The sequence below is a fragment of the Grammomys surdaster genome, unplaced genomic scaffold (assembly GCF_004785775.1).
Source record: "Grammomys surdaster isolate TR1022 unplaced genomic scaffold, NIH_TR_1.0 170, whole genome shotgun sequence".
Lineage (NCBI taxonomy): Eukaryota > Metazoa > Chordata > Mammalia > Rodentia > Muridae > Grammomys > Grammomys surdaster.
The window spans coordinates 16,353,607-16,365,798 of record NW_021604618.1 but is presented as its reverse complement, the minus strand read 5'-3'; the positions used below and the strand labels follow the sequence as shown (position 1 = coordinate 16,365,798).

Below are 12,192 nucleotides of genomic sequence, written 5' to 3'. Positions count from 1 at the left end.
GTAGCCATGCTGGGAACACTGAATTCCAGGAAGCAGGAGTAGCAAACACCCTAGAGGGCTCTCAGAGCTAACTTAATCTTAGTTTATTCACTGTTCTAAAACATATATTTTAACTGTTACCACTGGAAGCCCAGAACATTAACCTTGGAATTCGAGATACACAAACTTAGTCCCCTCCCTTTGCCTACTGCATGGAAATCTGCATTTGACGAAACTCCTGGGTGCAGCCCTGGTAAAGAAAAGCAGGGACAGGGACTTGTGATGCCTAAGCTCACTTTAATTTTAATCACGTGATCACTTTAATCATGTGATCACTACAAAAGCGTGTGATATGACTAGAATTAATAGCTTCCAAGAAAAGATGAAACATGGATTTAACAGCTGGGGCTTGCTGAAGTAGTTATTTAAAACGGCCTCAGATCAAGCCGACTGTCTAAGCTGCAGCAGCTCTGCTAGCTCAGCCGCCATGTTCCATGGCCAGAGGCCATGTGCACGCAGCAGCTAGAACCAGCCAGCCAGAAACATCAGCTCTGCCACCCACGAGACGCCAGCGTGGGAGATGGCTCTGCCAATCTTCCATGCTGTCTCCATAAGGCTGGGAACTGTCCAGACCATCCCGCCATCCACACGGGCCCAGTAGAAGGATGAGACTCTAATGCTTAAAGATTAATCAAAGGCTTATATATTTGGTAATGATCAGTAACAAGATACCCATACAATCAGAAGTGTAACCCAATACCCAACCTAGATATACCAACTACCTTTGACTGCTATAGACACGTGAACATCCGCCTCCATCTCCTCTCTCCCTCTCTCTCTCTCTCTCTCTCTCTCTCTCTCTCTCTCTCTCTCTCTCTCAGCTCCTCCTCTTCCTTTTCCTCTTCCTCTCCTAACTCCTCCCACCTTAGCTCCTCCTACAGGGACTATTTAATAGAGTTCTCTTGTTATGTCCTTTAGAGTAGAGAACACTATATGGCTCTGTCATCATTGATGTTAGCAGTGATAGTCCAAGATTATTATAAAAAGGCCAAACTGTATTCTCAAGATAAGATTTAGATGTCTATCTAAAATTCAGTGGGTCAAGTTTTCTTTGAATGATTAGATAAAATGATTGTTGACCTTAATAAGGATGCTCCAGTCATCTGGATAGTATGTGGAGACTCATCTTCTACAGTAAAGAAAGATAAAACACCACAACTGGAAACCTCACTTTGGATTTGGCTCATGGAGAGTCAAATGACTTCAGAATACTGTGCAATACTGTAGATTTACTCTATGAAAAGCTTAGAATTCATCCAGTGCACCAGAAAGCCCATACCCATTCAAAGTTAGATAAAATTTGGGGACTTATTAGTATTCAGTTTTTATAATTTAACTTATTTCATACTGACAGCTAGCCTAAATCATTTAAATGGCAGCATCCTGTTAGCTCCTTGGCACCAGGCTTTCCCCAATCCCCTGCCAATTCTCCTTTATTGCTCAGCACTGATGCCCAGCTACATACATGGCTCCACAGACAGCCTCGGCATGGGGTGACACCATGACTACAGCAACTCTTACAAAGGAAAATATTTGATTGGGGCTGGCTTACAGTTTCAGAGGTTCAGTCCAGTATCAATCACCATGGAGGGAGGCAGGCATGGTGTTGGAGATGTAGCTGAGAGTTCTGCATCTGGATTCAGGCAGAAAGAAAAGATAGCCACTGAGTCTGGCTTGGGATTTTGAAAACCTCAAAACCCACCTCCAATGACACACTTTCTTCAACAAGGCCACAATCCTAATCGGTTCAAATAGTGCCACTCCCTGGCCACCAAGAATTCCAATCCGTGAGCCTATGGGGGCCATTCCCATTCAAACTACCACACCCTCTATTGCTCAATCTTGATATTTTGTTTTGTCTAAGTGCTGATGCATAGAATATGTTTAATAAATATTTTAAATTGATTGAATAATAACTTTTAAATATGTGTTTGGTTGATGTGAGTTGAAGAGACTGAGGTACATGGGCCAAGCAGAACCTGCAGTATCACAGCCTGTCCGCTGGTTCAACACGTGATGTAACAGACCTATTCTAAACAGTGTAATGAATCAGAAAGGTAGCATTTGGTTGCATAGGACACTACTTTGGAAGTTATTTTCTAGATGTGCACAGAACAGCATCTTTGACATCTACAAGTCCTCCACAGTTCCTGCCTCAGTGTGTGCATCTGGATTCAATGTCATTAAGTATGGTTTGAAAAGAGTTTGTGTTCTAATAGATCTACCTAGTTGTAAACATCTGTTGCTACCTAACAAGTGCTACATTCATTTAAACGGCACTGGTGCACAGAGGTAAATAGAGCCCTGGCAGGCTTTCCATAAGGGAAACTGTGTTTGCTTCCTTCACTAATTACTAATGGAGCATTAAGACTTTCGTTCCCTCAGAGCCAAGTTGGATAATTCTTGGCACTTAATTCCAGGGTGCTTTCAAAAGCAGAGACATGTATTGACACACCAGAGAGCATGCCCTGTAACAAGCATGGTAATGGCTATACTGCCAAGATCATACTAAGCTTCAAGTTTATCAATACAAAATGCACTGATCCATTGGTTTAACCTTTGCAGTTTGAAGGTTAATTTGAAAAAAAAAAAAAAACAAGCATATATTCCCAGGACACTTCTGAAAGCAGCTACTACTGTGTGACTTAGAGAACTCTTTATGAAGATCCAGACTGGTTAAAAATAAAGGCAGACAGAAGCATGCCTCTCAGTGGGATGAAGTAGCAAGCTAAGAACAGAATGACAAACCAAAGTGTGATTTACAAATTAATTTTAACAGTCAATAACCAACAGAATTAAAATGAAGAATTTATTCCCTTGGACATATCAGCTAACATAGAATCAGAGTGATAACATGAAAATAGTAAGCAATAAGAGAATGACCAATACATACTAGCCATAGTAGATTTTTAACATGTAGCAAATGTTTAGGATATATATATATATATATATATATATATATATATATATATATATATGATTTCCCCTTTCCATTCTCCCTCTCACCCCGGCCCCGCTCACTATGGCCCAAAGTTTTTAAAATTTATTTATTATATGTAAGTACACTGTAGCTGTCTTTAGACACCCTATAAGAGGGCATCAGATCTCATTACGGATGGTTGTGAGCCACCATGTGGTTGCTGGGATTGAACTCATGACCTCTGGAAGAGCAGTCAGTGCTCTTAACCACTGATCCATCTCACTAGACCCTAGCATATATTTTAATTTAGATTATGATCAAATGTGAATAAGAATATGAAAGAATATCAGTAATGTTGAATATTGGCTATATTTGCTTATGAGTTACATAACATAGCTTATTTTAGATGTTCACATAGTTATAGTGGTCCACAATAGAGATACCTTTTTTTGATCTGTTTGTTTTCCAGACAGAGTTTCTGTATGTAGTCTGTCCTGGAATGCTCTCTGTACAATAGGCTGATCTCAGATTCAAAGATCTGTCTGCCTCTGTCTCCCAAACACTGAGATTAAAAGCATCCACTACCAGTGCCCTGCAAAAGTTTAAGTGTTACTTTTCTCTTATACATACGGGTGTTCTGCCTGCATGTATGTTTATATGCTATGTACATCCAGTGTCCATGGAAGCTAGAAGGTGTTTTGGATACTCTAGTATTGGAGTTACCAATGGTTGTAAGCCATTGTGTGGGTGTTGGTAATTGAAGCAGGGTCCTCTGGAAGAGCTATCTTAATCACTGAGCCACTTGTCCATCCCCAAACATTTTTTTCAAATATATAAATTTTGTAGAGAAATGGAATTGCAATATAAGCACAATGTAATATAATGGAATACAATATAAGCACAAACAAAGTAATGCTGCATGTTGGTGATGTCTGGATGTGAGGCTAATGCTACTAAGGGCGGTAAGTTTGTCCCTTTAGGATCAAACTTTAATCAAGCATAACAGAGACGGTGATGGAAAAGCACCTCAGAAAGACACCAAGTTCTCCCCATGACGATCCTGCTTGGATATATTTACACCCCAAAAGAAAACAATGTGCCTATCCAAAGAGGAGCAGGTTTGACCCAAAAGACTAAACCAATGTAGTCATGGAGGACAAGGAAGCTTTGCCTGGCTGGACTTAGTTAAAGTGGCCAGATGGGAAGGTCATGCTTCTCATGGACATAGAAGGATGAGCCATATTTCCCAGATCTGACTGTAGTTTCTTGCACAACAGTTCATTCTTAGTTTTAGGGTAGGACCCCCCCTCCATGGACCTCTGTGACATAGATTAATACAGCTATGAGGGAGGAACCAGTTTCCCAATAGAATTGAAAAATATAAAGTCTTCCTAAGAAAGGGTCTGCAAAAAGGAAGCTTCTTGACCTTGTGAAATGTCAGTGGTATGAGTGAAGTAGTACATAGTAGGTGTAGGTACACAGTCGGTGTGAATACAGTAAAACAGGGTGGGTATACATGTGAACTTCTGATTCATGCTGTGTCTGTGTATAGATGAGGCTCTTAGAAGTCTGTTGCTACCATGAAAGAAATGGGGCCAGACAGTTATTGGACAAATGAAATGAGATAATAGGTTATCTATTTTAAACAGTAAAATAAATAATAGATTAAAAGGTTAACTTTTTAAAAAGTAAACTAAAAGAAAATATCCAAATGTTGATCATAACTCTGAAGAGGCAATGGTTTTACAAGTCTAGACAGATAAAAAGAAATTGCAAAGGGGAGTTAAAAACAACTCAGACTATGCAAATATTAAAAACTTATGTTAGCAAAATATTATAATAGCAACCAGAATTCAAAGTCAGATGATGTGAGGAAATGTTTGCAGAGAATGTGACAGACAAAGGCCTGATATCTTTATTAAATGAGATGTTTGTACAAATTGATAAGAGAAACATTGTAATTCTAGAAGCATAAACAGACAAGTCATAAAAAAGGGAAAGAAAACCAGTAAATAAACATATGGAAGATATTTGATTGATTTGGCAGTCAGCAAGAAAAAAATATGAAATTTTAATTTTATGAAACCCAGTGCTAGCGAGGATGTTGTAAAAGTGGTACTCTCATGTTTTGGTGATATTTAAATTAGTACCTCCTTTCTGGAAAACATTTGGCAGTACAATATCATGAGCCGTAAAAATGTTTATAGCCTTTGACCTAGTAATTTGACTTGCTTCTGGGAACTTCTCCTGAAGAAAATTAATCCAAAATATGGAAGAAATTAAGGACCTAAAATAAATTGGGAAATGCTAAGTGTCTCACAATAGAGAATAGTTAATGTGTCATGGTACACTGGATGTAAAATAACGTTGTCCTTAAGTACAGAAATGGAGCACAGGCAGACAAATGGAAAGGTTCTTGTGATTTTATATGAAATAAAGTCATAAAGTATTTACATTTTTGTGTGTGGATGTACACGTGAGTGTGGGTGCCCACTAATGCCACAGGTAGTTGCCACTGCTGATTGTGGATGCTGGGAACCAAACTCAGGTCCTCTGGAAGAGCAGTAGGCACTCTTAACAACTGAATGATTATTCCAGCTCCTGTAAAGATTTATGCAGAAAAATATATCCAGAAAAGGACAGTTGGAACAACCAAATTTGGAGTTCTTAAGCTGGGGTGGCAGTATATTAGTGAGTTTTTTCTTTAATTCCCCCCCCCCATTATATTCCTTCCATCTCTTAGACCTCTGTGACAGTTGCTGCCTCGTGTGTCCCTCATTCCCACCCAAGTCCATACTCAACCTTCTGAGTCCTGCTCACCTATGTGAGCATCCAAAAACTCAGTCATTCACCAGCTGTGTGGAAGTGTCTCATCTCTAAGATCCATAATGCTGTCTTAGCATTTCTGTCCATGTCATACACAATTCACATTCCGAGGAAATGATTGATGTATATTGTGTGTCCATTTCTGCAATTAAATTCCAAACCTCAAGAAGGCAGGATCCATTTCATATACTTCCCTTGCTTACTGCTGAGTCTGCTGGGTAGATGTCAATGTAAAGATATTTCCTCTCGCCCTGCAGGGGGAGCTCACGAGGGTCTTCAGCATCTGGGTCCTTTTGGCAACATCCCCAACATAGTGGCAGAGTTGACTGGTGACAACATTCCTAAGGACTTCAGTGAGGATCAAGGCTACCCAGACCCTCCAAATCCCTGTCCTCTTGGGAAAACTGGTAAGGAACATGGTCCTGGGTTATAATGGGAGGTAATTGGAAATTCCCAGCTACAGTGTGAGCTCTCTCTGAAGAATCTGTCTCTTTTTATTAGGGTGAGGCCTCTCTCTTCCCTGAATCACAGAGCTCCCATTTTGGGTGGAGCAACATGGGAGCTGGATATGACCAAGCCAGTATGAGGAGGCTGGCCCTGGATGACAGGAAATCTTGAGTCACTGGCTGGCATCAAACCTATCAGTCACCTTTGACTTGCTTGTAGGGTTTTGAATGGGTAGGGAAAAAGACCAGCTCAGAGTATGGGAGTCTGGAAAAGTTGATAATGTAGCACAGAGGTTCTTAAAATGGGGTCCTTGGGCCAGCAGCAACAGCATAACCTGGAACTTAACATAAACTGCAAATGAGGATCCTTAAGCTGAATTAGACTTACTGAATAAGAGATCCTGAACCTAGGTCCTAGCCATCTGTGTAGTGAGCAGCACACTGAAGTCTGAAATCTACTGTTAGAAGACAAAGGAAAGAGATCCAGAGTGTGAGCCAAGAGATCTGAGTTCTAGGGTTAACTGAGCAGTATGACTTCACTTCTTTAGGTTTCTGTCTCATCATCTATATATGACACACTCAACACCTGAAAGAAATGTACAGTGTGAGTTCCAGGTTTTCCTAAGCAAGACCTTTGGTGACATAGTACTCTATGCATGCCCTTGACACTGAGAGAAGTGTGCAGAGTGAGCTGACAGAGGTGGATGAAATCCCAGCACTAGACTTGGCCTCAGAATCTGCTTTTGCCTTTGCTATCATTCTATGAAGCTAACATATTCCACATTGTTTCCCTGACTCAACTGGCAATCTAAGAAAAGAAATCACTTCCCAAATTTAGCGACTGTTGGGGAGGACTTTTGAAACCACCTTACCATACATGATACAGCTGGGCACAGTTAAATGGTACAAGAATGGAACCTTGACTTGCCTCTGCCCTGACATGACATCAGATCACTGCAGCTCCTAGGACCTAACATGGACATGGGGTTAGAAGGTTACTTTTCGAGGAAATTTTCAGCCCCCTAAAATCTCAGGTGTCTCTCAGACAGGCTTCATCTCCACAGGTTGATCTCAGCCCACTTAAAGGTACTTGAGAAAGCTACCAAAATGTTGCAAAGCTGCTGCATTTGGACCACTCTGCTTGGTATCCTTTTCCCACATAATACAGGCACTAGAAATAGTTCAGTGTGAAGTGAGGAGTCACACTCGAAGTGAGGAGTCACACTCGGAGTTGTTTGGAAGACTAATACCGTCCACACTAGCCTTTTGGGGCTCAGGGCTACTACACTGCATTCTACAGACTTCAGTTTAGTCCTAAGACAACCTTGCTAATTGCAAATAGATCTTCTCTCACTGTTGACTTTGACAGGTCATTATCTCTTTGTAATACACACAGCACCAAGACCTTTGAGACAGGGACCTTCTTTCCTGTCCTAATCTTGCACAAATGCTTGTGACTTTTGTTTTTTTCCCCTTTCTGCTTTTCCACCTCATTTTGTGATGCTGGGACTTGAACCTAGGGTCTCACATATGCTAAACAGGTACTCAACCATTGAGATGCATCTCCTGCCCCTATTTCTCCCTTTTTAAAAATGTTGTCTTAGAATCATCAGAAGCAGGAAGTTTTAAAAACTCACTTTTAGGGGACCATACCTAGCCATTATAGATCTTATAGAAAAACAGAAGCGAGGAAAGGTAACCTGCTTTCTTTGGTTTGAACAGAAAACATGATCTATACTTCAGTGAACCATCACAGTTGGGCACTATGGCATATTTCTGTAATCCTACCCCTCAGAAGGCATTGACAAGAGGATTAAGAGTTTGAAGCCAGTCTGAGCTACAGAGCAGGCCCTTGGTGAGAGCAACCAAAACAAAGCAAAACTAAACAATAACAACATCATCAACAACAAAACAGATATCTTGGAATAAACTCTCATTTAAAGGGAGGTGGCAGAGATGGACCTTAAACATACTGCAAACTTCTCGTGTGCCAAAGGTATCATGCATGGGCATTTTCATTCCTTAGGGCAACTAGGTAAATATCTGATTTACCTAGTTAAATAGGTAAATACACAGAATTGGAGAAGCCAGGTTAACTTTAAGAAGCTAAATCTATAGATCCTACGTGTTCTGGGATTTGATCCTTAAGTTTGGATCTGTTAAAACTTAAGTCACTGATGCTGTAACACACAGCACCCAGACCTGTCTGAAGATATTGGAATGGTCCCTAAAGACAGCATTCAAGAGAAGCAGAGGGACTCATGTGGAATGGAAACATACCACTTAAGGAAACACTTGACGGTGAAGTAAATGAAACATTCTAGAGTAGTGGTTCTCAACCTTCCCAATCCTGTGACCCTGTTGTGCTGACCCCTAACCACACAATTACTTTGATTGCTACTTCATAACTGCAGCTTTGCTACTGTTATAAATTGTAATGTAAATATCCATGTATTCTGATGGTCTTAGGTGGCCCCTATCAAAGGGTCATTTGACCTCCAAAGGGGTTGTGACCCACAGGTTGAGAACCACTGTTCTTGTGGTTCTTCACAATAGAAACTTGATTTTTACTTATATGCAGTCCTATCACAGGGAGGTAAGGGAATGACAGAGGTAGATAGTTCTGCTATCTTGACTCTTGATACCTCTAGTTGCCCTGGCTGGCAGCATGCATACTGGCAGATGGGGTAGAGTTGGGGAAGTAGACCGTAATAAAAAACTTTTGGGGTCAAGCCTGGAAGTGGAATATATAGCTCTTGTCTATGTTATATTGGCTCAGGCATATGACTCCACGTTATTGCAAAGAAAGACTGGAAAATTAGTCTTGCTGTGTGCCAACGAGAAAAGGGAAGTGGGTTTGGAGTACACCCAACAGGTCTTTGCTCCCGAAGTAGTCCTATCTACCAGGGGGCTTGAATCCCAGAGAGAACAAGATTTAGGGTATCTGATATGAACAGACTATGACCCTTGAGTGTCTAGATGTTTTTGATAAATTAACATTTAGAATAACAACAGTGCTTTGACCATTTCTCAAAAATCTTTATCTATAGCAGATGACGGATGTCTAGAAAATGCCCCTGACACTGCAGAGTTCAGTCGAGAATTCCAGTTAGACCAGCACCTTTTTGATCCAGAACATGACTACCCAGGTTTGGGCAAGTGGGTAAGTCCATTTTCAGCGGCTGGTAGAGTTTTCACTGAGATCTCGAGGGGATAGTAATGGCGGAGATAAACAGCATGCATGGAGGGAAGGAAGAAAAATTGTTTAGGAGTTGATTCCTCAGAAATCTCTGATGAGGGGAACATTATGCAATTATTATTCCAGACCACACTCATGTGTCTACATACATCTGTATACTGATCCCATCGAGAGAGACAGCACATCTAGACCATACACGCTCTATAGGCTTCTATTCTGCTCTATTCCACAGACATAGCATTTTCATGTCTCACTAGTGCTTCATGTCACTTGACTCCATGAAAAGGAACAGAGTTTTTCAAAAGAAAAGATACTGAGAAATTTGCAAAGTTGATCTCTAGACTATGGGAGATGGATGATCCATGGATATCTCTGCAGAATCAAGGAAACAAAGACATCCAGACTTGTAAAAAGACACACATAAGCCTGCTTTGTGGAAAGAGGGACAATCTCCAGATGCGTGGCAGTGAGCTTGCTGTTGGTCGCATGCAACTATGACTAGCTGTCAATGAAGGGTGTTGTTTTATAAGCACTTGGAAAGAGAAATCATTGCCACTTGGCACTGATGTGCTAAAAACAAGTTTTGCAGATCTGCTCATGTTATTCCATTGCCAGCATTATGTGTGTCAGCTTAATGAGGGAAATGAAGTAGGGATGGTGCTCTTGGATTTCATCTAAGTATTTGACGAGATATTTTATGATCTCCCATTGGAAGAGGTGAAGACACACAGCCAAGTCAACAGAATACCACCAAAAGACAGCTTGTTAAAGACTCTGTGTCAGAAGGGGAGGGAGATGCTACAGGGAACCCTGCATGTCTGAATGCTACCCCGCTCCACGTGTGTATCAATGTTTGCAATAAAAGTACAGATCACACACTTCTCAGATTCTCAGTAGATGACACAAAGTTGGAAGGGAGAGCTCTGGATGACAGAGTTGGGATTCAAGAAGATCTCAACAGGCTGGAACAATGAGCCGGGGAAGATTACAATTGAATGGGAATGTGTCTAGGTGCCTGTGGTCGGGCCTATGCAATCCAATGATGAAGTCATGTGAGAAAAAATAGAGAAACACTGAACAGTGTTGATTCACATATTAGAGTAGATGGTCAATGCCTCTGTGGAATGAGTGAATGGGGACTGTTCCCTCCAAAGACAGTGCAGGTAACCTAAGCCTCTCTGGCCTCATCAGTCCCTTTTAAGTCTGTGCTAACTGCAGCCTCAGTAATTGTATTACAGTGCACACTGAAACCGTGAAGCTCCACTTTCCCCTTCCTTCTGCATTGTTTTGGAGAAAGACATTTATCCTATACAACCACTTTCATTTTTTTCTAGCATCTTTCTTCACATCACATTAAGTCAGTTCAGTTCCCTCTGCCTTCAAAATACATCTCCAAATCAAGGCAGGAAAGCAACACACTGAGCTAACTTTTCGTCTCCAATTTATCTCTGGTTCTCACATTCACTCTCACTCTCCTCCCTCACACATATAGTCCTGTTAGGGAGAATTGTTTTGTCAAACTATTTTCAAGCCTTCTCCTACAGGTAGAGTTTTAAACATAAATAGAAAAAAAATCTTAGGTGTTATGAAAATCTCCTATAAAATGTATTCCAATGGGATAGTAAGAGGTACTATAGAGGGGAGACTGAAGACAAAGAGAAAAATGGAGAAAGAAAGAAAGTAAGAACACTTATGCTGATTCTATATCTAGTGATGAAGGTAAGAATTGGTGCCGTTCCAAAGGGAGTCATCTAAATAGAATGATTATATAATAGTATAGACATAGTCTGAAAGAGAGACAGAGAGAGAGAGAGAGAGAGAGAGACAGAGAGACAGAGAGACAGAGACAGAGACAGAGAGACAGAGAGAGAGACAGTGACAGAGGGACAGAGACAGAATCTATATGAAAGTTTACATACATAAACTCTTCCTATGAGAAATTTCAAAACGAGAGGAGATGAATTATGCATTTATGTGACAGCTTAAAGGAGGAAGGAAAAGAAAGGAAAAAGGAGATAAGAGGAGTGCTGGGAAAAGACCCCCAGCAGATGGGTAATGTATTGCTAAGCAGTAGCAAGGACCAGGTTCAGAAGGAAGCAAACAGGTTCTGAGCCTGCTCTGTTTTAGATACAGTGCTAGGTGCTCCGTCTTTAGTACTTATCAAGTGGCTCTGGGCTTTCAACAGTTTTACAGTCTTGAAATGAAAAGCACGAAGATATAATAAGCCCAAATTTGCACAGATACAGTGCCTGTTCTGGCTGTACAGTGAAGGCTGGGTCACAATGCTAGGAAAGATGGAAGCCAAAGGCAGAGGAAGATACAGGGCCAGTTGGCCTGATTGTGACTTAACCACAGAGGGAGCTGAGGCACTGTGAAGAATCAGTATTGAAGTCTTAGGGGATGGGGCACAGCTAAGTGGAAGGCTGGACCTGAGAACAAGAAGAAAGGAAGTGGGGAAATCTGAGAGTGGGCAGAACCCATCTGGGGTTGTGATGGGGTGAAAGACGTGCTAGCTTTTTCCCCCAGCATTTTGCTATTTTGTTTGTTTGGTTTTTTTTGTTTATTTGGTTTTGTGATTGTAGGCAGGGTCTTTTTACACAGTCCTGGCTGTCCTGGAACTTACTCTGTAGACCAGGCTAGCCTCAATCTCAACTCACAGAGCTCCTACAGCACTACATCTTCTTCAAAGGCTCTCTCACTCACCAAATCCACTCACATCCCCTTTAGGAACACTTCCCTCTCCCTCTCCCTCTCCCTCTCCC

The 12,192-nt window shown here is 41.2% G+C and overlaps 1 protein-coding gene across 2 annotated transcripts in view; it reads left to right on the top strand.

Moving 5' to 3' along the window:
- Scg5 (secretogranin V) overlaps positions 1 to 12,192 on the top strand; it is a 47,256-nt gene that overhangs the window by 25,721 nt on the left and 9,343 nt on the right. For both annotated transcript variants that reach the window (XM_028766920.1, XM_028766919.1), the window contains exons 3-4: positions 6,043 to 6,192; positions 9,282 to 9,394. In XM_028766920.1, coding sequence (XP_028622753.1) covers positions 6,043 to 6,192; positions 9,282 to 9,394 — 263 coding nt within the window. The remainder of the gene's footprint in view (positions 1 to 6,042; positions 6,193 to 9,281; positions 9,395 to 12,192) is intronic.